Genomic DNA, 26,385 nt, shown 5'->3' on the forward strand with positions numbered 1-26,385 from the left:
TTCCGAAAACTATGAAAGTAGGTTACAGTACACTTGTTCGCCCACTGCTTGAATATTGCTCACCAGTGTGGGATCGGTACCAGATAGGGTTGATAGAAGAGAGAGAGAAGATCCAACGGAGAGCAGCGCGCTTCGTTACAGGATCATTTAGTAATCGCGAAAGCGTTATGGAGATGATAGATAAACTCCTGTGGAAGACTCTGCAGGAGAGACGCTCAGTAGGTCGGTACGGGCTTTTGTTAAAGTTTCGAGAACATACCTTCACCGAAGAGTCCAGCAGTATATTGCTCCATCCTACGTATATCTCGCGAAGAGACCATGAGGATAAAATCAGAGAGATCAAAGCCCACACAGAAGCATACAGACAATCCTTCTTTCCACGAACAATACGAGACTGGAATAGAAGGGAGAACCGATAGAGGTACTCAGGGTACCCTTCGCCAAACACCGTCAGGTGGCTTGCGGAATATGGATGTAGATGCAGATGTAGATACGTCCATATACCGAAAGCGTTTGAAATCTTAGGTCATCTCTTATATCTACAGCAGTGTGTGAATGAATTGTGAGAAGCTAATATTTTTACAGAGAACTGAAGTTGATTTGCTGTAACCGAGTTGTTGGACTCTTGGCGGAGTACTGTTGCCTTCACTATGAACAACAATTGTAGGTCCCCTGCAGTTCAGATGAGTTCTTGTACATGAAGTAAGAGCGTATTTCATTTCTGTGTCCTCGATAGGAAAACGTTGTGTTTGTGGTAAATTTGACATTTCACAGTACGATGCTGGCAAAAAGGTGTTGTGCACAGGATCAATTCGTTACTTTGATCAATGATAACTTTTATTTGTGAACCACACATTGGCAGTTTGGGAAATCCTAGATGAGTAGCCAGCATCTGGCATGCTTGCGTCACTCTTCCTGACGGGCATACTCGTCAATATTTTCATATTACCTAGACGAGGAACGGAACGAAAATTCTTCAGCAGGTTTCCGTTGCTCTTCTTAAACACACATCTATGACTTTAAGGGACATTGTCTCCATGGGTGATGTGGAAAAATCTAGCGTTTCAATACTTGCTAGGTTCAAATGGTTCAAATGGCTCTGAGAACTATGAGACTTAACTTCTGAGGTCATCAGTCCCCTAGAACTTAGAACTACTTAAACCTAACTAACCTAAGGACATTACACCCATCCATGCCCGAGGCGGGATTCGAACCTGCGACCGTAGCGGACCTGCTGTGGCATAGTGATACTGTCTCATTGTTTTCAAAGAGAAAAACTGATCTGGACACTACTGCTAGAACTGGCAAAACTCTTCTTAGTAACAGACGTATTGGCTACTGTGGCTGAAACTGACTCTTCAACGGTTCGGTGTAGGCTTCCTGATTGTGGGTGAAAGACATGAAAGCCAATAAAGAAGCAGTTGTTAATACCTGCCATAAAGAACACCGGTTGGCATGGGTCAAATCTTAGTCCTCCATGACTGGAAAATAGTTAGTGAGAGCCGAGTGTATTCAACAGACGGAAAATATACTCTCAAAACAAAGTTATAGAGTTCCTTCACTACTGAAGGTGGTCCTGGAATACTAGCTCCAGTTCATGGCGTGATTTATTCACCAAATACATGGACCTTTTCAGATGCTGGAGGGACATCTCAACATGATTTGACCGCCCCTCCCTCTCTCTCCCCCCCCCCCCCCCCCCACGTCCCTCTTCTAGGGCTGTCACGACTTCATGTAAGAAAACAATCTAACCTAGTCGAATCTATGCAAACACGTGTTCAGAATCTCAAAGCAAATTGAGGACACAATAGTTATTAACATTCAGTAGGTTACTAACGGCGTTATACACAGTGTGTGATCTACAACTACAACCACATCCATACTCCGCAAGCCACCTGACAGTGTGTGGCGGAGGGTACTTTGAGTACCTCTATCGGTTCTCCCTTCTATTCCAGTCTCGAATTGTTCGTGGAAAGAAAGATTGTCGGTATGCCTCTGTGTGGGCTTTGATCTCTCTGATTTTATCCTCATGGTCTCTTCACGAGCTATACGTAGCAGGGAGCAATATACTGCTTGACTCCTCGGTGTAGGTATGTTCTCGAAACTTCAACAAAGCCCGTACCGAACTACTGAGCGTCTCTCCTGCAGAGTCTTCCACTGGCGTTTATCTATCATCTCCATAACGCTTTCGCGATTACTAAATGATCCTGTAACGAAGCGCGCTGCTCTCCGTTGGATCTTCTCTATCTCTTCTATCAACCCTATCTGGTACGGATCCCATACTGGTGAGCAATATTCAAGCAGTGGCCGAACAAGTGTACTGTAACCTACTTTCTTTGTTTTCGGAATGCATTTAGTTAGGATTCTTCCAATGAATCTCAGTCTGGCATCTGTTTTACCGACGATCAACTTTATATGATCATTCTATTTTAAATCACTCCTAATGCCTACTCCCAGATAATTTATGGAATCAACTGCTTCCAGTTGCTGACCTGCTATATTGTAACTAAATGATAAAGGATCTTTCTTTCTTACTATGTATTCGCAGCACATTAGACTTGTCTACATTGAGATTCAATTGCCATTCCCTGCACCATACGTCAATTCGTTGCAGATCCTCATGCAATTCAGTACAATTTTCCATTGTTACAGCCTCTCGATATACTACAGCATCATCCGCAAAAAGCCTCAGTGAACTTCCGATGTTATCCACAAGGTCATTTATGTATATTGTGAATAGCAACGGTCCTACGACACTCCCCTGCGGCACACCTGAAATCACTCCTACTCCATTGAGAATGACATGCTGCTTTGTGTCATCTAGCAACTCTTCAATCCAATCACACAATTGGTCTGATAGTCCATATGCTCTTACTTTGTTCGTTAAACGACTGTGGTGATTTAGCTATCCCTACCGCTGCCGTTTTATGCAACCCACAGTTGTATAGCTGGCCTTCGTAACCAACGTGCAAGATATTCACATTCTCTCACTCGCTGCACATAAACTGTTAGTCCCACAGGAAAACCGAACAAAACCGATTTGTAGAAAATTCAATCAGTTTAATATCGTATTGGGAAACGATTTGGCTGGCGCTCGTAGTTTTCGAATTAAAATGACGTTCAAAAGCGCCCGCACTCCTACACTCAGGTCCGACTGGTCAGGATTTCTAGTAGGTTTATGTGGTTCATGGCACTCCGTCGTACCACTGTACAATTATCTGTGACTGCACGAATCATTTCTCACATTCTACTTTTTGCTCTGCATTGATTGGCCTTTTTACACCACTCGCTTTGTCGAGCATTTAAAAATTGGAAAATTCGCCTTTGTGTAAATTTTACCCAACAATTTTGTGACCTTTAACAGCATAAAATAAACAGTTACACCGTTGTTTTTACCACACCTTCCAAGTATGAAACTACTGTGCTGTAAGGATTAGTTTTGGATCCGATTGTCAACGTAAATGGTTTTAGCGTAACTTTTTTAAAAAGTCATTCTTCTTTTATTACTCTCACGCACACGTTTAAATTAGTAACGTTAACGAAGTAACAGACTATGCTGATGGTGTGATAGCCTATTCAATAGAGACCTGAAAAACGTCGAATATCGGGATAGTTTATGTAGTCGGAAATTTTTGCACTTTGGTAGGAGGGAGTGACAGGAACAAAATACTAGATATCCTGCCTAGTAAGAGATGAGTGTTGGGTGGAAGTGCGTTGGGAGGTCACTTTTCTACGTTTCTCCTGAAAAACCTGAAAACCATGGCATCCAGCGAAAACGTTTCTCAGTACAAAGTTTAATTACATTAAATTTCCTACAAAAAGATTCTGCTCATTTGTTTTTGGTTCAAATGGCTCTAAGCACTATGGGACTTAACTACTGTGGTCATCAGTCTCATAGAACTTAGAACTACCTAAACCTAACTAACCAAAGGACATCACACACATCCATGCTCGTGGCAGGATTCGAACCTGCGACCGTAGCGGTGGCGAGGTTCCAGACTGTAGCGCCTAGAACCTCTCGGCCACTCCGGCCGGCTAAGGAAAGCCAGAGCTGCAGTACAGTGGTAAGTGCACTTTATGCTCGCATTTCAATGTGTGCAACTTATTTGCATCGGAAAGAAACACAGAGTTCATAGGGTATGTCCACGTTTTCTTCTGTTCCCTCTAGTGTAAACACAGTAAAAATGTATGGTGATTAATTGTCTGCTCGTTCGCTCTAGTGTAAACCAAGTTGAACGTTTAGAGGAGTAGGCTTCGCAAAGCATCTGTTACTGCTTGAAGTTGACGATGCCTCTATTTTTGTGAGAACACGCCGTCAGTTGAAACATTTACAAAAAGTGCTTTTTGTGACTTTGGAGACAGTACACATAATTAAGGCATGGGATTTAGCAGCATATATTAGATATTGGGCAAGGGATGTATTCGTTTGTGAAGACAAATTGCAAATACCGTCCTACCAAGTACTACATCTGCAGAACGCCACATGCAGGCAAGTGTGCTCAGCTGTATGGGCCCATCTTATCACATGAGGCAGCGAGCAGCTGTTGACCTAGTGTTGCAGTCTTAGGACGCATGAGGACTTGCACTGTTATGTGCATATTAATGTTTTCCTGGCTGAAGCGGCTAGAACCCCTCGGCCACTCCGGCCGACCATTTGTTTTTCTGTAGGACTAATAGTTTGCTCGTAGCGAGCGAGAGAAAATAAAAACCTCTTGGGTATTTTGTGAAGGCGACCTACAACATTGCGGGTTGCATAAATCGACAGCGGTAGGAGTAGCTGAACCACCCTGTGTGCATCCTCGAGAGCTCCCGTTGCCTTACTCATTGAGCCACAGTGCGATGTGAGGTGCGTTCAATTCGTCCGCAGAAAGGGAGAGTTAATAGAGGGTGCTACAGTCAGACAGCGAGTTCTCCCTGTGCGAGAAAGACACTTGGCGCGTCATTAGCGAGCGCGGTAGCGGCGGATGTGGCGACTGCTTGGCGGGGGAGACGGATGGCCGCCGGCGGAAAGCTCAGCTCAGCAGAGCACAGCACAGCACAGCGGCGCGGCGGGGCGCGGTTTAGCGCGCTGACAGATTGGCGCCGCCAGGGAGTCTATCTGTCACGCGCGCTGGAAATAAACTCCGCCCGCTTCCGGGCTGGCGAACCCCTGGCCCTGCCGAGGCACCGGTCACCGGGACGCCGATTCCGACATTCGTTGCCTGGCTGCTGTTTACACTGAGAAGAAGTATAAGTCACGAGGCTGTGATATGCACATATACAGATGGCGGTAGTATCGCGTACACATGGCCTAAAATGGCAATGCATTGGCGAAGCCGTCATTCGTACTTACGTGATTCATGCGAAAGGTGTCCGAAGTGATTGTGGCCACACGCCGGGGATCAACAGACATTGAACGTGGAATGGTAATTGGAACTAGACGCATGGGACATTCCATTTCGTGAATAGTGAGGGAAGTCAATATTCCGAGATTCACAGTGTTTAGAGTGTGCCGAGAATACCAAATTTCAGGCATTATCTCTCACCACGGACAACAGAGTGGCCGACAGCATTCACTAAATGACAGAGTGCAGCGACGCTTGTCAGTGCTGACAGACAAGCAACACTGTGTAATACAACCGCAGAAATCAACGTGGGACGTATGACGAATGTATTAGTTAGGACAGTGCAGCGAAATATGAGGTTAATGGGCTATGGCAGTAGATGAACTATGCGAGCGCCTTTGCTAACAGCACGACATCGCTTGCAGCTGCTTTCCTGGGCTCGTGATCATATCGGTTGGACCATAGACGTCAGGAAACCTGTAGCTTTGTCAGACGTGTCCCGATTTCAGTTAGTAAGAGCTGATGGTAGGTTTCGAGTGTGGCACGGGCTCCAGAAAGCCGTGGAGCCAAGTTGTCAACAAGGTACAGTGCAAGCTGGTAGTTGCTCTAAAATGGTGTGCGCTGTGTTTGCACTGGTCCAACTGAACAAATCGTTGACTGGAAATGTTTATTTTTGGCCACTTGGAGACCATTTGGTGCCATTCATGGACTTCATGTTCCGAAACAAGGATGAAATTGTTACGGATGATAATGCTCCATGTCACCAGTTTGGAGATCATTCTGAACAATTCGAGCGAATGATCTGTCCACCCAGATTGCACGACATGAACTCCGTCGAACATTTCTGGGACATAATCGAGATGTCAGTTCGTGCACAAAATCCTTCACCGGCAACACTTTCGCTATTATTGACGGCTATATAGCCAGGATGGCTCAATATTTCTGCAGGCGACTCCTAACGACTTGTTGAGTCCATACCACATAGAGTTCCTGCACTACGCCAGCCAAAAGGAGGTCCGACACGTCATTAAGAGGTATCACATGAGTTACGTCACCTCAGTGCACACTACTAGGCAGCAACACATTACGAATACTAATAGCTTTGCTCATGTCGAGACTGTAAGAACTCCAACAACTCAGCCACTTCACAAATTCTGTGTGGTTCAGGTATTTGTGGTGTATATTTTCTAACGAGTATTTTATTTCAAAGGTATCCTACATAAGCTCTTGCGTTCTAACAGGCATGATATTTGGTCATTCTTTGCTGTACACGACTACGTCATACAGGACGCGTTTCACAGTCAAAATTTATTCGCATCTTAGTCTTGTTAAGCGTACTACAATATCAACGACTTTTACGTGGCTTGGGCAAGATGACTAGGTCAAGACGTCCAATTGGTGATCCTGCACCACTTGCTTTCTACTCTTTTCTTTCAGTGATTATATGCACTTCTTATCTGTGGTGTGTGAGCTTCTGAGCTTCATGGGCCGCAAAATGTTCCATAACAATTTCTAAAGGATCTAGAGCAACGTAAAACTTCGTACTTTGCCTTCTGCGCTGTTTCATTAATTTATGGCACATGAAATTTCAGATATGGCAGGAACTATTTTAAAAATTGCTGAAAAGAAAAATGGGACAAAAAATAACAGAAAGAGGGTAGAATGAGTTGCGCAGATGCAGCAGATACTTATGGCATTCCTGAAGCAGCAGTACGTCGCCTGTTGAATAAAAATGATGCCTAAAGAAATGGATGCTCTTTCATATGTGTGTGTGTGTGTGTGTGTGTGTGTGTGTGTGTGTGTGTGTCGCTGGGTCTTATTTATGTAGGCCTTTCAAGCCCTTATAATATAAAAACGTGAATTAAAACAAACTTTTCAGGAGATGCCTATTCGTGGTGGAAGATCCTGTGAAGTTTTCACCAAAGTCCAACTAGATGATTTGAAGAACTATTTAATAGCCATGGACAAAATATTTTTTGGTACAATGGAGTAGCAGTGTAGAAGGTTTGTGTTTGAACGTTCAGAGAAATGTGGGATTGCTCTTCCGTTCAGAAGGACAAGAAGGACAACCACGACCCCAGGACAGAGCTTGCTAGCAAAATTTTACGAAAAAATTTAAGCTCAGTATACGGAAACTAGAGGCAACATCCATTACCAGATCAGTGGGTTCAACAAACAAAGTATGGATAAGTTTTTCTTATTTTAAAAGAAGTGCAGGAGAGATAGAAATATTCAGCATATGTCATTTACAATACAAATGAATCTCGATTTGCCACTGTAGCTAATAAGCTGCCAAAGGCCTTTCACCTGCAGCAAAGTGCCGGCCGGTGTGGCCTTGCGGTTAAAGGCGCTTCAGTCTGGAACCGCGTGACAGCTACGGTCGCAGGTTCGAATCCTGCCTCGGGCATGGATGTGTGTGATGTCCTTAGGTTAGTTAGGTTTAATTAGTTCTAAGTTCTAGGCGACTGATGACCTCAGAAGTTAAGTCGCATAGTGCTCAGAGCCATTTGAACCATTTTTGAAACTGCAGCAAATAACAGAGAGTCCAAAATCATTTGTTACATTAACGCTACTGGATACTACCTGCCCCTTTATCTCGTATATGCACGATAATGGGTGGCATCTCAACTTGTGGAAAGCACACCACCAGGAACCGTTGAACATTGCAGTGATAATGGGCGGAGATATGAAACAATATATGTCTTGTTTTTGAAGCTCTTGAATCTTGAAAAGCGACAAGCAATTTGACTCGTCTCTTTTCATTTATTTATGGTAAATAATTTGACTGAATGGGAGTTGAGGTAGATCCATGGTCGGTTTCCCTTTCACATGTCTGTCAGCACATTCTCATTTGCGTGGGTTTCTTGGTTTTTCTGGACAGACAAACAATCACGGCAATTGATGTGTACACAGATCGAATAGGGTACATAATTAATAACTAATTCTGAACCTCACCAAAAAACTTTGCCTACCTATAGTTTATTTTTCTGATTCTCATAGTTAATATTCTAGACCTGTAATACTCGTGATTTCATTATTTATTTAGATGTTTGTCGATTCTACTGCTCTTTGTAATAAACTAAACAGTTCACTTACATCATGTCTGTGGCTTAAGTAGGTGTTACTTCCCTTAACACAGTTTTTCAATGGCAAAAAGCAAAATCCCCAAATTACGATGCACTGCTAGGGCCACAATCTTTCATATCATTAATCAATCCGTACATTTATTCCAGCACTGGATCTCAAGGGTCTCTCTTCATCATGATTAGCCCTGATTCAGTTAAATTCACTCACAAACCCGTAGGGTTTGCAATCTTCATGCAAGACCTTCCACTGTATCCTCTGTACTGTTGCTTGTTGACACATAACAGTAGAGGCTACCAGTTTTTTCAAGGGAAATCATATTTTTATTTTCACTCCACACTACTCATTGTCTGCAACTATTGGATATTTTATTTTTTGGTCTCCTAAATGCGTATTACAGTTAAGGTTGTGACAACGTCATGGTCTCTCACCAAGGGAAAGCCATTACTGACAAAAAGGTCGGTGAGTTATTGAGCTCTGGTTATTTAAAATCGCTTACAGTCGGTATTGCAGTTAACGGGTTCAAATGAGTGGAATCGAGCCTTGTGATCCCCTTGTGTTTAACGTGGATAATTTTGCAGCGGTGGAAACCACAGATCGTGTTCTTGCTACAGACAATGCCAAAAGTAAAAATGTTATTGCTCAGCCTGCAGTAGCTGAGGCCAACTCGTTGGAATTCGTAATGAATTTCCTGATAAACATCAGGCAGAGCAAAATAAAAAGAGGGCCTTCAATAGGTGGTGCCTCCATTAAACCAAAACAGAGACGGATAATTTTTTATTTTAAACCGTTGCCTGCAGAAAGATCGAATGTGACAAAACGTATACAAAGCTCACGTCTTAAGAAGCTCACCAAGGAAACAGGACTGTTAAGGAATCGCGTAATGTGGAACAAGAATGTTTAAAGCTGCAAAGAAAAGAGGCTCTGGATGCAAAGGAAGGTGATGTTACAAAGGACTCGAAGTATGGTTTCTGTAACACATGGCTAAGCTTTTTGTAAGTTCTGACACCCATGATGTCGGCTCACACCTTCAAAGAAAGTACAGTGTAACGCTCCGCATGTGATGAGATCTACGTTGACCGTCAATCAGAAGAGTGGACAGAGTGGTTCAAATGCTACACAAGGTGCCGTGAGGACGAGGACTGCTCATACTCTGGAGTCAAATTTATGAGTTATTTTTGCTGATAAAGTTCATCGATTTTGGGATATTAATTTCCAACTCTGTGCTCTTTTCATTACATACTATTCAATATAGTAACTAATTAGTCACATTCAATTAATTGGTGTACTGTATTCAATATGTATGAAAACTGTCATTTTACCCTAGTGCTGGGGCAAGATGGCGCTGTGGCATTACTTCTTGTAAAAACGGCATAATAAGCACAACTAGCTACAATACACTATAAGGCTATCCTATTCTACACACAACGAAAACAACTCTAAAGATACTTTTATTAGAAATGGTTGACCATTAAAAAAATCGACTTGCCCCACTCTTCACTATGCACAAAAAATAAAAAAAGATTCTGTTATAAGCTAATGTGCTTGAAAATGGACATGACGCCTGAATCATGACGCATTTGAAGAAATATTAAGGGAGCATTAAACAGCTGAGACGGTGTCTTACTTCTGAAACGGTGACACAATGTTAAATGTAGGTTGCCTACCTAACGGCTTCCAGGGGAAGCATCAGATGTGATTTTGTGTACTTCATATAAATAATGATCGCATTTAAATATTAATATACTGTCATAATCTATTCATTAAGAGGTACAATCTTACATTGAAGGTTTAACGCAGTAAGTCAATTATTAAAATTAGAAACTGCGTACATTTCTTGAGGGAATGTACCTGATAGTGCGTAAGTTACTCATATTACATTCATGCATCATTTAAGAATGAGAGCACGTAGCAACTTCCAACAAGCTTTAAATATAATTTCGGACTATTTCGAAACGCTTTCCACTGAAAACCCCACAAAGTAATAAGTTTATCGCTTAGTACATAGCTGTTTACGCAGTACAACTTCAGCATCAGGCGTGAAGTTTTGATTTATTACTTCCTTTCTACCAACTCTATTCGTAACACATTTTGCAGATCGTATACATATATACCAATGAATGAACATTAGATATCATTGTACGATAATATAGTTCAGTAGATATGACGTCATAAACATTGAAATACGTGGAAAGCTAGCTTTTCATAAAACGGAAGGCAAATTACCGAAACTGTACATGGCACTTCGATTCCTCAAGGAACCGCGGGTGGGGTTTACTAGTGTCAGATATTGCGATACGAGTGCCGTTGCTCTGGGAACAGTTCAGCATAGCGTCATTACGCCACTCTTCTACTGCATTCAGTGAACTCACACACAAGATTCATGTCGGTCGACTGTCCATCAGTAAGTCCATTCCTACAACTTTCTCTTTTCTCATTTCTCTCACCCCTTATGCCTATGCCTTGGATACAACCCAGCTGCTCATTTTCTGAAATGGGGTCAATATGAATCACATCCCTTTATTCTTTATTAAGTTGTTTCAGCATCTTAGAAGCTTTAGTTTCCCGATGTACATTATGCTCCATTTCACTCTGAAGGTGCTCTCAGGCTTGTTGTTTTATGTTCCATTTTATTACTAAGTCTTCTGCTTGCGAGTAGTTTCTGAAAAACTGTTTGAGGATTTCCAACTTATCTGCAATTCCTAGTATATAGTATATACTCCACAAGCTTAAGTCATCCAATCACCAGATTCTTCTTCAGATTGGCTTCGAGTTGCTTTGAGTCACTTGGGGAGTTTCTCCTCAACGTAATTATGGAGCAGGCGTTTCATTCCCAAGAGAAGGCAAATCAGATCAACTCACTTCTCTTGAGTAACTGTCAAGACAAGAATATCTTTACCAGTTCTCTTAAATACTTTCAAAGCATCGTGTGTTTATTTTGACAGTAAAATAAACCTGTCATAGGTCAAAAGAGCGATTTTAATGCCACAGGCTTTTCTTGGTACGGCCATGTGTAAGGTGGTATGCCCACGCCTTCTTCTGATCTTAGAACAAATGGTCTATGCAGTTATATCGGGTCTTGCTGGTTAAGTTGGGCTGCGATATAAGATGCAACTAGGCACTTTTTTGCATGACTAACTGTGGCAGAACTGAAAGAAATGATATGTCATAGTTGGAATGCCTTAGGATTAACCGGGAGTCGAAGATGAGGACTTTGGATTCATTGCCTGGTACTTCACTACTTAGCCACCACCCCACGACGTTTATTAACTAGATTTGAGAATTGCAGCCTCAAAGAGTAGAGGTAACGAATGATATGAGTAAACAATACCAGATACCGGCGTGCCTGTGTGGAAAAGGCTGACCTCTTCAGACAAAGCAACAATACTATCGCGCGGCGGAACAGTGCTGGAAGTTAGAAGACTTTGTGCGGAAGAATTATGCAGACACTCCTTGAAGACAAGGTGCAGCGGCACCAGACCTGACGATGGCTAGGTACCCGTACCGACAAATATTACATATAGCCTGCCAATAGCATGCTTTCACTAGAGCGCAGCGCGGCGTTGAGTACGTAGCCTCGTTTTGTATATGAAATAAGTCGCGGCACATTGAGCAAACTTCGAACGAAATAGAACTCAGTACGGAGACGTCCCCACAAGAGGGGTGGTAGGGGGGGGGCAGAGGGCAAGAGCGGGAGCTTCCTCTCCCCTACCCTCCCTCACGCTGTAATCTGAAGTTCTGAGCTCATTCATTACAGATCAGGTTTAGAGAACTTTCCTGTGTTGCTTACTAAATTTCGTTCTTGTGGCATGAAACTACATCCTCCTTGGATAAATTCTGCAGACGCCCATGTACAGCTATGACAATAAGGAATTTCGGCAATTGTAAACTGTTGTAAGCCTGATAGCGATCGGAACCATTAGTAGAAAGGTTTACACAGTCGTCAGTCTTTATTGGGCTCTGCTAACACTTCAGCTCCAGCACAGAGAGTTTTCCTAGAGTGCGCGATTACACTGAGGTGACAAATCATGGGATAGCGATATGCTCATATACAGATGGTGGTAGTATTGCGTAAATCAGGTATAAAGGTGAAGTGCATTGGCAGAGCTTCCATTTGTACTCATGTGATTCATGTGAAGAGGTTTGTGATGCGACGACGGGAATTAATTGAGTTTGAAGTCGGAACAGTAGTTGGAGCTAGCAAAATGTGGCATTCCAATTCGGAAATCGTTAGGGAATTCAACATTCCGAGATTCACAGTGTCAAGAGTATCAAGAAAACCTAATTTCAGGTATCACCTATTACTAAGGACAACGCAGTGGGCGACGGCCTTCACTTAACGACCGCGAGTTGCGACGTTTGCGTATAGTTGTCAGGGCTAAAACACAAAACTGTGTGACATGATTGCAGAAATCAATGTGGGACCTAACGGAGAACGTATCCGTAAGGATAGTGCGGCGAAATTTGGCGTTAATGGGCTATGGCAGGAGACGACCGACGCGAATGCCTCTGCTAGCAGCACGACATCACCTGCAGCGCGTCTCCTGGGCTCGTGGCCATATCGGCTGTACCTTTGACGACTGGAAAACTGTGAGCTGGTGAGACAAGTCTCGATATCAGTTGGTAAGAGTTGACGGTGGGGTTCGAGTGTGGCGCAGACCCCACGAAGCCTTGGACCCAAGTTGTCAACAAGTCGCTGTGCAAGCTGGTGGTGGCTCCATAAAGGTGTGGGCTGTGTTTACATGGAATGGACACGGTCCATCTGAACCGCTCATTGACTGGAAAGGGCTATGTGCAGCTACTTGGAGGCAATTTGCAGACATTCGTGGACTTCATGTTTTCAAACAAAAAGAATATTTTTTATGTATGACAATGCGCCATGTCATCAGGCCACAAACGCTCGTGATTGGTTAGAACCCCCTGGACAATTCGAAAGAATGACTTGACCAGCTTGAGATCTCGGCATTCATCACATCGAACATTTGTGAAAATAATCGAGAGGTCAGTTCGCACAAAAATTCCTGCACCGCAAAACTTTCGTAATTGTGGACGGCTATGGAGGCAGCATCGCTCAATGTTTCTGGAGGAGAATTTCAATGACTTGTTGAGTGAATGCCACATCGAGTTGCTGCACCACTTCGAGAAACAGGTGGTCCGACACGATATTAGGAGGTGTCACATGACCTTTAAAATCTCGATATATAACAGTTATTAGGTAATATCTTCAATTAAAACTTCTGGGCTGAGACGCCGAGATGTATGTATAAACCTCTTCCTGACGTGTCGTCTCCAATTGTGGAAGGCATATTCCGAGGAAACACCAGGAAGCAGTTTTATATTTCGACCATGACCTCTCAGCAAGGAATTTTAGCTGAAGTAGCCACTGGCTGTGAAAGCCTACGTTGCATTACTAGATAATGCTTGGGCGATGAACCGTTGACTCAGTGGAGTGCAGTCAGTTATTGTTTTGCCCTACTGTGAGTGTGCGTGTCACAAGAATGCCACAATAAAAAAAAATTGTGCTGTTTTTGTATTCGACAATTTTCACTTTATTTAGCCCTCTCAGGTTTCAGTAACTATAGGCTATATGGCTGGGGCCCAGTTTACTGTTACTCAGATGAATGAACAGTATGCAGTTGTAGGCCTATATGAATGCAAAGCATTCTCATTTAAAGGACCTCCACATTAATATTGAGGATCAGATGAAAATGTCGATTTTCAATCCACTAAACACATATCACAACACTTGTCGATAAACCACTCAACACTGTAACAGCCGTAAAATGTGTAGTCCTATCAATCTGGAACGATTGCATAACAGTAGCTGTGGGAAAAGCAAATGGCAGACCGAGATTCACTGAAAAGATCTAAGGGAAATAAAGTTCCTCGACTGAATAGGTGATCACAAAACTCTCGTTCGACAAATTCTTGAGTATTGGTCGTTAGTCTGGAAGTCCTCAAATGGAAATGATCAAGGATATAGAAAACATCGGAGGAAGAACCACACATTATGGATGCCTTTATAAATGCGAAATCGTCGTTACATTGTCTTCCATTTCCTGTAGCAGACGCTACGAGATAGGCGATATGAATCACAGAGATGTTTACTATTAAATCTTCTAAACATTTCAGTTAACTTATTACTTTTTCCGACATACACCTCGAGAGATGACCGTGGCGAGGAAAATCACAGAAAACCGAGCTCGTACGTGTTCTCAAGTGTAATAGGAAAGGGTGAGATTAGAGCTGTATCCAAAGTAAACTTCAGCATGCACCCTAAGTTAAACTGCAGAACAAACGTGCAGGTGAGGATTAATATTGTTTTTAATTTTGCTTAAGTCCGCTCTTTGTAATGTGGGCTTGTCTAGTAAACATAAAATAGTCACAGCTCTTGGTGAACCTGAGTAACTGTAGATCCTTTTGAAAACAAAAGTCTAATAACAGCACACATTCTCGCAATTGGCAAGCGGGACGATTTTCGAAATCTATGTTCTTTGTTTTCACCCACAGCCTATCTGATACTTTTTCTTTTGCTGCTGCTGACTAGGGATACCCCTGTTTGTCTGCCTCATTCCATGAATATACCGGACCAACTGCTTTCGCATTTCTAGCGTAGTCGTTCGGGTAATCGTTTTCCTTGCGGCCGTGTATGTTCACAAATTTTATCTAGTCTTGTGGGGTTCTTCTTTTTCACACGATCCTTCAATTTCTTTTTCTTATCTTCATCCATTTGTTTATATTTTGTATTCCACACTGTTCCAGTGATGAAGCGTTTGTCCTTTTGTGTCACATGGTCACTCCTTAAATCTTAGTCCTTCATTTGCACTGCCGTTACCGAGCGAGGTGGCGCAGTGGTTAACACACTGGACTCGTATTCGGGTCCGGTCATCCTGATTTAGCTTTTCCGTGAGTTCCCTAAATCACTTTAGGCAAATGCCGGGATGGTTCCTTTGAAAGGGCACGGCCGATTTCCTTCCCTATCCTTCCCTAATCCCATGTGACCGATGATCTCGTCGTTTGGTCCCCTCCCCCAAATCAACCAACCAACCATTACACTGTGGTTAACTTTTGTTATATCTTTTTCGTCTCTTCTGCATATGTGAAAATAGCACGCACCATTGTTTTATATATTTTTATTTTCCCGTCAGGTATCATAAATTTATTTCTTTAGGCCACTTGATTTTTCACTTCCATGGTTAAATCATTGTAGCTGGTGATAAAAGTCCCCAGATAATAAAAGCCCATGATTTGTTCAGTTGACACAACATTTACTTGTAAATTACATCTTGCAGGTGATTTTGATACTATCATAGTCTTACTTTTTTAAATGAGATTTCCATGTTGTTTTATTAAATTCGTGAAAAAAAACCTCAGTAAATTATCCTCATTATTTACTATCAATACAGGATCATCAGCATAACATATGACATTCATCACTTTATCTCCCATTTTAAAATCTGGCTTCTTTCTTGTGTCTTCAGTAATATGGTTCATTAAGGTTAACAGGAGTGGGCTTAATCAGTCTCCTTGTCTAATACCTTTATCTAGTACAGTATATTTACGAGTATCTTTTATGTTTTTCATTAAACCCCATTGTCGATTAAAGTTTGAATTATAACCTTGTTTCTAAGCCTATCAAAGGCTTTTGACATGTCAACGAAGCACAGGTAGGTAGGGTTTTTAAACTCTGTGTATTTCTCCACACTCAGCTTTAAAACGAAAATATCATCTACTATGTTCCTGTTTCTCCATAGTCAGTCGCCTACTGTATGATTACAGTGACTTCTGTGATTTCTTAAACAGTAGGAGTTGCATTTGTGTGAATGTGTTCTGATTCTTCCGCCTGTCAACATATGAGGTGTGTGAGAGAAGTAATGTTACTGACAAAGATGCGAGCGATCTGGCAACGTTATGTTGTTCTACTTGTGTAGACCGGTGTGTTCATCCATTCCAGATGAACAGTTTGAGTTTCAGCTCCGTTCAGCTACCACATGGTTTTTGAGAGCGCCATGAATGAAGTTGTGTTTTTGTTGTGTGTTACGAAAATGGAACAGCGGAATTTAGAGCAACATTATGCCATTAAATTTTGTGCTGAACTTTGGAAACCCGCGAGTGTGACCTTTGGAAAGTTGAATCAGGTCTATGGGGGACATTCCGTATCAAGAACATAAGTTTTTCGCTGTCACAAATCATTATTCCATCACAGAGAATATGTCGAAGATGAGCTTCGCTAAGTGAAACCTTCAAATTCAGAAACCGACGAAAACGTCGAACACGTGCGTGCTCTTGTGAGATTCCTTTTCCGGAGCAATCTGTCAGCTAAGTGTTTTACGAAGATATTCTTGAAAGGGTGAAGAAAATGGTGAAACTGGACATTGCAGACATGTACATGCAGCATCATTACAACCCCCACGTTACACAACTACTTCCATGACGGAATTTTTGACCTCAAAAGGCATTCCTGCAGTTATACGGCTCCCTATTCAATGGATCTTAGTCCCTGTGTGTCTTTTTTCTTTTCCTGAAGTTGAAGAATGTCTTAAAAGGACGTCAGTTTGAGATTTTGTAGAGCATACAAGAGAATGCGACAGACATGTTAGAGGTCCAGCCAGCTGAAGCCCCTTAGAGCTGCTACCAAGACTGGGAACAACGACTTTGCCAGTGTATAGCTGCCGAAGGAAGCTACTTTGAAGAGACAGTATTGTAGTTTGAATCAAATAACAGCTTTGTTATATAAAAATCGGTTCATTACTTTTCTCACACACCTTGTATATTTTTCTTTCACCTGGATCATTACCGGCATAGCTTTTCTTCGAAAACCATCGTCAGATGTTGTGACACAGAGCGTTCAGCGGTATACACGATACGGGAGCCACAAATGCTGATGAAGTTTTCGAAAAGATAATACATAAAAAGAAATTTTATGAGTGATATCGGGTAAAAAACTGTCGTATTTTATAAGGATCGCGGATAGAAAGACACTACGTCACCTATTCAAGAACAGTGACAGAAACTGACAGCGTTACATAATGAAGCACCAATCACATATATATCCGTATGTCAAACTTCGTAGAGCTGTTCGTCACATACAGTAACATTCATTCTACTCGTAAATGATGTTTATTATCAACAACAATATGACATGTGACCCATACATGAGAGGATACAGTCTTGTATTCATTGCGGCAAGGAAGCAAGCAATTTCGGAAGAAATGTGTTACCATTCCTGAAATATATGCTGTTTGAGATCTGAAGATTGCTGGATAGTACGAAAGTGCACTTCGTTCCATGCTCTGCTTCAGCATCTGCTGTAGAATATTTCACAACAAATTAAAATTTGTGCCAGACAGGGACTGTAACTCGGATTTCCCGCATGTCGCGAGCGATCGCTGTAACCAATTCCGCCGTCGGAGCACGATTCCGAGAGTGTCCCAAATCTCCATGTGTCCTGGTGTGCCTACACCCTCTTGGCCAGCACACTCTGAGACGTTGTTTACTCCCGACATACTGTCTTGCCATGGCATGAAATACTGTAGTGTTGTGTCTGTAGTGTGGCGCTGATGAAGCAATGTCGTTTTATGCAACCCGCAATGTTATATCTGGCCTTCAAAAAGCACTTGCGCCGTTTATATATTATCTCGCTCGATATGCTCAAGTTGATAGTCCTACAAAAAAGAATGAACAGAACATGTTTGTGGGAAATGGCACTGGAGACCACTGTTTTCCAGTCATGTGAAAAAAACGCACGAAACTGACCTTGAAGCGTATCTCCAACCCAACTCTCATCCCTCACCAGTCATGATTTGTCGTATGTTGTTCGTGGCAGTCCCTCCTACAAGTGTACAAAAATTTTCGAATAGACGAACTATTCCCATTATTCGAAGTTTTATGGTCTCTATTGATTGGAATTTTACGCCACCAGCATAGTCTGTTATTTACTTCACATTACTAATTCAAACGTGTCCATGAGGGTAATGGACGAAAAAATTGGGAATTTGTGGTAAGGGCTTATGGGACCAAACTGCTAAGGTCATCGGTCCCTAAGCTTACACACTACTTAACCTAACTTAAACTAACTTAAGCTAAGGACGACACACATACTCATGCCCGAGCGAGGACTCGAACCTCCGACGGTGGGAGCTGCGTAATGAACGGAAAATGACATTTTTAAAAGATATGCTAAAACGATTTACGCTGACAGTTCGATCCAAAGTTAACACTTGTATGTAATGCAATGTATTGCGAATACATAGAAAGAAGGATCCTTTATTGTATGATTATGTGATAGCAGAACAAACACTGGTAGCAGTTACTTCTGTAAAATATCTGGGAGTATTCGTACGGAACGATTTGAAGTGGAATAATATTATAAAATTAATTGTTGGTAAGGCGGGTGCCAGGGTGAGATTCATTGGGAGAGTCCTTAGAAAATGTAGTCCATCAACAAAGGAGGTTGCTTACAAAACACTCGTTCGACCTATACGTGAGTATTGCCCATCAATGTGGGATCCGTACCAGGTCGGGTTGACAGAGTAGATAGAAAAAATCCAAAGAAGAGCGGCGCGTATCGTCACAGGATTATTTGGTAAGCGTGATAGCGTTATGGAGATGTTTAGCAAACTCAAGTGGCAGACTCTGCAAGAGAGGCGCTCTGCATCGCGGTGTAGCTTGCTGTCCCGGTTTCGAGAGGGTGCGTTTCTGGATGAGATTTCGAATATATTGCTTCCCCCTATTTATACCTCCCGAGGTGGTCACGAATGTAAAATTAGAGAGATTCGAGGGCGCACGGAGGCTTTCTGGCAGTCGTTCTTCCCGCGACCAATACGCGACTGGAACGGGAAATGGAGATAATGACAGTGGCACGTAAAGCGCCCTCCGCCACACACCGTAGGGTGGCTTGCGGAGTATAATATACATTTTGATGTAGATGGCGTAATAAGACCAGTCAGTGAAGACCAAAAATGGTCGAACATGGGAAATAATTCGTGCTGTCGCGAGTTTTTGTACAATGATAGGAGAGAGTGGCATGAACAACATACTAGGAATCCTGACCGATATGAGCTGCGCTGTAACTCGAAAATTACGACCTCCAGTGAAGACGTGCCAGTGAAGACATACCCCCGTAAAATATTTAACTATATTAAATTTCCTACAAAAGTGCCCTATTCATTTTTTTCTCTAGGACTAACAAAAAATGGTTCAAATGTCTCTGAGCACTATGGGCCTTAACTGCTGAGGTCATCAGTCCCCTAGAACTTAGAATTACTTAAACCTAACTAACCTAAGGACATCACACACAGCCATACCCGAGGCAGGATTCGAACCTGCGACCGTAGCGGTCGCGCGGTTCCAGACTGTAGCGCCTAGAACCGCTCGGCAACTAACCGGCCTAACCGGCTTAGGACTAACAGTTCGCGCGTAACGAAGGAGAGAATATGAAAGTTCGCTCTTCTTTATGATTGCCAGCTATGACAATGCGGGCTGCATAAAGCGACAGTGGTAGGGGCAGCTGAATCACACTGTATAAACGGCAGCAACGATCCTTCGGACATGCACGCATATGTGGTATTACACAGATACTGCAATACGGAAACTGATTTTGTTTTTAAGGGACTCTATCTTGACTGTTAAACGCATAAGACTCGCGGTTCCCTTACTGTGCGGAAAGAAACCGCGGGAGACAATGCGTCAGGCACGCGTGCTGCTCCCCCGCTGCCCAGTCCACCAGTACTTCCGCCGGCCGCAGCAGTCCCTTGCGAGGAGGCAGGAGGGGCGGAAGAGGAAGGGATAGGGATAGGGATAGGGATAGGGCGGCGACGCAAGCAGCCGGCAGCAGCAGCCGGCCGGGCCGGGCCGGAGAATGTCTAATGAATTGCTTGTTTAATTAATTAGAGGCGGCGCCGCGCAGCCAAGGAGGAGCCCGCCATACGTCTCTGTCGGGCGGCGAGAGTGGCCCGCGGGCAGAGGGACGGGGCCGGGCTGGCCGGCTGGCGTCTGGGTAGGGTGGCCGCTCAAGTTGCGATCCTCACTTACTGCGGACGGGGTCAGCCGCGGCGCAGCAGCCAAGAATTTGGAGTTAATCGCGGCGCACAGTGGAAATATTGTTTCTGCTCTAAGGAAAAGGCTCGCTTGTAAACGATACCGAGTCGCATACTGAATCCCTCCTCATACCGCGTCCCTCCCTCGTCAGTCTGTATAACACGCCCGGGAGTATAAATGGGGGTGGGGGACCCTTAAACCGGTTGTCTCTTCTGCTTTTCTGACCGTGCGCCCTGTCCACACCACGTACCTGGTAATCCCGCGGCGGTCGTACTGTTCTGCTCCACACTGCCGCTGGCTTGTCTGAAATTATCTGTCGAAATATGCAAGCGAGTGAGGGGAGCCACTCATCGGCAGAACACAACACTGTTCTACGTCTGGTGCGAACAACTATGTTCTGAGACGATTAAGGGAAATCGCAGGTTGCACTGTTTACATTCCAATTCATGAATGTTTATCCCAATTAACAATCTTCATGAAACTTCCTGGCGGAATAAAACTGTGTGCCGGACTGAGACTCGAACTCTGGACCGTTGCCTTTCGCGGACCAGTGCTCTACCAACTGAGCTACCCAAGCACGACTCACGCCCCGTCCTCACAGCTTTACTTCTGCCAGTACCTCCTCTCCTATCTTCCAAACTTTACAGAAGCTCTCCTGCGAACCTTGCAGAACTAGCACTCCTGAAAGAAAGGATATTGCGGAGACATGGCTTAGCCACAGCCTGGGGGATGTTTCCAGAATGAGAGTTTCACTCTGCAGCGGAGTGTGCGCTGATATGAAAGTTCCTGGCAGATTAAAACTGTGTGCCGGACCGAGACTCGGACTCGGTACCTTTGCCTTTCTGCAAGGTTCGCAGGAGAGCTTCTGTAAAGTTTGGAAGGTAGGAGACGAGGTAATGGCAGAGGTAAAGCTGAGAGGACGGGGCGTGAGTCGTGCTTGGGGAGCTCAGTTGATAGAACACTTGCCCGCGAAATGCAAAGGTCCCGAGTTCGAGTCTCGGTCCGGCACACAGTTTTAATCTGCCAGGAAGTTTCATATCAGCGCACACTCCGCTGCAGAGTGAAAATCTCATTCTGGAACAATCTTCATGATTATCTGTCCGCAATATCACTCAGACGAGCGTACGCGTTACCGACACGACGCGGGTGATTGTTGATGATGCGAAAGCCGAATGATCGAACAAAAGATCTTACGCTCGTCACACATACAGATATCTGGTAATAGTCCTCCTTGACACTAGTAACGATATAACACTGTTCGTAAAGTTAATTTTTCAGCTCTTGGTTCTCACTTGTACGAGCGTGCGCATAACCGTCGCGGCGCGGCTGATTGTTGATAATGCAGAAACGCGATGACCGAACGCACGTCCTCACGCTCACTACAAGACACTGGCGCTTGACTGCACTCTTTTGTGGTAACTAAATTTTTTCTTGATTACATTAGTTCATTCTGGGAGACTGAACACGGCGCGGATGATTGATACAGTACGGTACGACACGCAACGAGAGGATACATAAATACTTCATCAGCAGCAGTCCACATTTTTAAATTAATTCTTGACGCACTTTCCTCTGAATCATTTGCTTATTTTTTCACTTTACTGTAATAGTACTTGTAGCATCACTTCAACTTCCATACTAACAATGCTACTCACATGCACAGCTACATACAACACAACATAACAGTTTCGTGTTCCGCGCTCGACTCGACAGACGCGGCTGCCCGCAAAGATACGACACAACTAAGCCAGCGATATGACAATACGCTTACAAGTCTTCTCACTAGTCTGATGCGACCCGCGATGAATTCCTATCCTGTGCCAATCTCTCCATCTCCGAGTAGTTCTTGCAATCTATATCCTCAATTATTTGCTGGATTTATTCCAATCTCTGTCTTGCTCTACAGTTTTTATCCTCTACAGCTCCCTCTATACCATGGAAATTATTCTATGTTGTCTCAACAGTTTTTCTAACACCAAGTGCCTTCTTCTTGGCAGTGTTTCCCATATATTCCTTTCCTCGCAGATTCTGCGCAGAACCTCCTCATTCGTTACCTTGTCAGTCGACCTGATTTTCAACATTCTTCTGTAGCACCACATCTCAAATGCTTCGATTCTCTTCTGTTCCTGCTTTCCCACAGTCAATGTTTCACTACCGCACAATGCCATGTTCAAAATGAACATTCTCAAAAGTTCCTTCCTCAAATTACGGTCTATGTTTGGTACTAACAGACTTCTGTTGACCAGGAACGTCTTCTTTGCCACAGCTAGTCTGCTTTTCATGTTCTCCTTGCGCCGTCCACCGTGGGTTATTTGGTTGTCCTCCTACCAGAATGCCTTAACTTCATCGTCTAAGGCGCTACAGTCATGGACTTTGAGGCTGATTCTGGCGGAGGTTCGAGTCCTCCTTCGGTCGTGAGTGTGCGTATTTGTCCTTAGGATGATTTAGGTTTCGTAGTGTGTAAGCTTAGGGGCTGATGACCTTAGCAGTTAAGTCCCATAAGACTTCACACATATTTGAACATTTTTTACTCCAAATGCGTATTCTTTTCTCATTAGGGTGTTCATTCCAATCAGCAGATCTCGTAATTCTTCTTCGCTTTCGCTCAGTGTTTATCTCTGCTGAGCATGGGTACATGATGTCGGACTATCTATACCTATCCATCTGTCCGACAAGACTTCAACCAGGAACTGCCACCCCGTGTGGCAGCGGACCACCTTGCTGGGATGCTACCTGTGGTTTAAATTCCTGTAACTGAGCTGTAACGTCGAATTCCTACATCTCGAGATAAGCCGTTGATCAGTGAAAAGGTGTGGCTCAATAACTGTATTGGGGGGTGCGCTACTGTACCACGACATATGGTTCTCCGACCTCCAGATTCAGTCTTTATGCCTGTTTACTTTCCCGGAGATGTGAAATGTTGCTCCGCCGGAAAGGAAAACTGTATTAAGGTACTCACTGCCTGTATCGATTCCCCAACTCGTTCCTAACAAAGTCAGCACGTCCTTACGTATCATCTGGCTACGAGTCTTGCAGGATTTGCACTTTCTACGCACCGAAAGGCAGTTATTTGTGTAAAATGTACATCAGAGTGCACTGAGGTCTGTATGATCCTCTGGAAACACGACCCGTTGATTTCTACGGACTGCGCTAAGATGCTGTACACACCGCATTACCTTTGTCCTACTCCCTCCAGGTCTAGCACTTCTTGCCCTGTCACCAAAATTGCCAGTCTCTTAAACTTTTCATGCCATCTTTTCACGCTGTTCACATCTGGAAGATCTCGAACACAGGCACCTCCAAACTGCCGCTAAACCCTAAGAAGCCATCGTGTTTCATAGTACCATAAAACCAACTGCGCTTTCGCCTCCATAGCAACCACTATAACAGCTGCACTCCCGTACTCCGCTACCTTGACAAGAGAGCGAGTGAGACAGGGAGAGCGAGGAGATATCAGAAGCTCTCAGAGCACGTGTAGAGCTGCATCCATAGAAACTTTATGAGTAAGGCTATGTTTTGCAAAAGGGTATAGACTTGTTGAAGTGTATTCATAAACCAACTTTGAGTTAGGTTACCATTTTCAACAAACCCCACAGCTGCTTCTTGCATACATGAAATGTATTCGCAGTTGCGACTACGAAGAACCGTCAGCAGTATAAGGAAATGACGACAATGAAAACTTGTGCCGGCCTGGGCCTCGATCGCGGGTTTCCCACTTTACGCGAGCGGTCGCCTTAACGGCTTCGACTATCCGCTTGCGACTCACTCAGACCCAAACTTCCACGCGTCATCGTTTGTGCATCACAATCTGTACTCGTACACACATTATGTAATTCTCGTACAAAGGAGGACATTTTAAATGGAAGTTGTTGCCCGGCATCGATAACTGGTAAATACGATATTGCAACTTCTGCACGAATCAGCGGCTGGCTGGCCCGATTCCCACGGCGTGACGGCCGTTCGCCCCATTTGTGAAATTTTAGAGGTCTAGTTCCCACGGAAGACCCTGAGTCTGTATTCCCCTGAGTATCCTCGAGACGATATTGTTCTGATTATCGATTCGTGTCGTAGTGCCCTCCAGCCAAACGTTTGCTCTTAAAGACGCCCTCCACTTTCAATCTGTGTAACGGGGATGACTCGCATCGCCCTGCCCTCATGCTTTGCTACACTACTGTGCAGACAACATTTTGCCGAAACTGGAACCACATGTACACTTTTGTTTCCTCTTTAAATAGCTTAGCCATGGTTCGGTGAGTGCTAGACTCTACGTGTCTCGCCCGGAGGTAACACGTCGAAATTATTTTATGAAGGTCTACCTGCGTCAGACCCGTGAGGACCACAGGTTTAGAGGTCCCCACATGTAGCTCCAGAAACCGCTCCCACATGGAGAAATGTTAGACAGAAAAAGAAATATAGTACAGAAAACAGGATAAAGATGGTTATAATCAGGATAAAAATGACTACAGATCCATCGAATCTCATATTCACTGACGTTTTATATTCTCATTAAAATTGGAATGCAAGAATGAATTATTCACACGTGGCGCAATCGTACTTTGATTAAAAAACGTAAAATAGAAATTAAAAAAGGCCAGGATGCGGCCGACGCCTTACAACTGAAATCTGTGAAGCTCAACGAATTCTACTTCAGTCCATTGAATCACTACGTAAATGGCATCCACTGACAGTTAAAATTATGCACATGACAATTTTATTCAGAAAACATTTTGTAATAAGAATGACGACACAAACAATAACTTTAACAATAGCTACCTCAGCTGAAGGTGGGCAGTTCCCAGGAAATTATAGCAGAGCAAAGGGAGCAACAGGTGTTGATTTGGTTTGGTAACTTCAGAAGTCAATATGTTTGTCTCTGAGGAAGAATATATGGGGCACTGATGTTGGCGATAACGGCTTGTTTTTATTTTTGTGTGAATTTCGGTTTGTTACTGAAACCATTCAAAATTCCCCAGACGTAATACAATGGTGAGTCGAAATATTTCGACCACCTACTTAATGGCGTGGTTATTCCGCCTTTGGAACGCCGTACGACAGCGATTCTCCGTGCCATGTGTATCACGATCAAATACAGGGCTGCAAGGTACTGGTTAAAGGTGGGGAGACTAGATAAGGTACACATAATAACCGGTGTGCCGATAGAGACGATACGTCACCTTAAAAGTTGGTGTTTGGATACATGGAAAGGTGAGTGTGATGTAAGTGATAAGGGACGTAGACTGCACGACTTCCTCCCTGACATAAGGAAGCGGTTGAGAATGAGACATATCCATCCCAGCCGCCGTATGGTACATTTCTCAACCGGACACGGACCTTATCCCACGCACTTAAGCCGCGTGAGTCTGAGGCAGACACCTACATGCACATGCTGGAAGAAGGTTCCCCAGAACACACAGCAATAAGAGACGAAGAACAATGGGCACAATTAAACGCACTGACAAACAGTATTTCAAAAACAACACATGAAGAGTACATGCGGACACGACATTACAGACATGCCTATGTACAGCGTAACAACAATCTCTAGAGGATGGACAGCGATACCCACAGTGACAGCGGAAATAGTGACAATGAGGAGGAACAGGAGGAGGAAGCTGAGATGTGACAGTAAATGAGCAAAAGTGCTGGCGATCTAGCCAAGAAAACACCAAATGCTGTACATGGATGGGCACCTAAAGTAGTTAATACATAGGATTATTAATAAATAGGATAAGCAATATTATTTCTCTACTAATAACCATTTGTGTGTGTGTGTGTGTGTGTGTGTGTGTGTGTGTGTGTGTGTGTGTGTGTGTGAGACAGGCGGTCAACGGCTCGAAGAAACCATTCGGGGTATTCACCGTCACTAACATTCGGTGATGGTACTAACAAATCTTTCCTCTATCCTATCTTCTTTTTATATTCTTCTTAAAAAACAACA

The 26,385-nt window shown here is 43.6% G+C and overlaps 1 protein-coding gene across 1 annotated transcript in view; it reads left to right on the forward strand.

Moving 5' to 3' along the window:
- The window catches only part of LOC124593840 (runt-related transcription factor 1-like), a 163,941-nt gene that overhangs the window by 102,295 nt on the left and 35,261 nt on the right, over positions 1-26,385 (forward strand). Inside the window, exon 2 of the mRNA XM_047132187.1 lies at positions 20,301-20,406. Within this exon, the coding sequence (XP_046988143.1) occupies positions 20,301-20,406 (106 nt within the window). The remainder of the gene's footprint in view (positions 1-20,300; positions 20,407-26,385) is intronic.

Source organism: Schistocerca americana, chromosome 2 (assembly GCF_021461395.2).
Source record: "Schistocerca americana isolate TAMUIC-IGC-003095 chromosome 2, iqSchAmer2.1, whole genome shotgun sequence".
Classification (NCBI taxonomy): domain Eukaryota; kingdom Metazoa; phylum Arthropoda; class Insecta; order Orthoptera; family Acrididae; genus Schistocerca; species Schistocerca americana.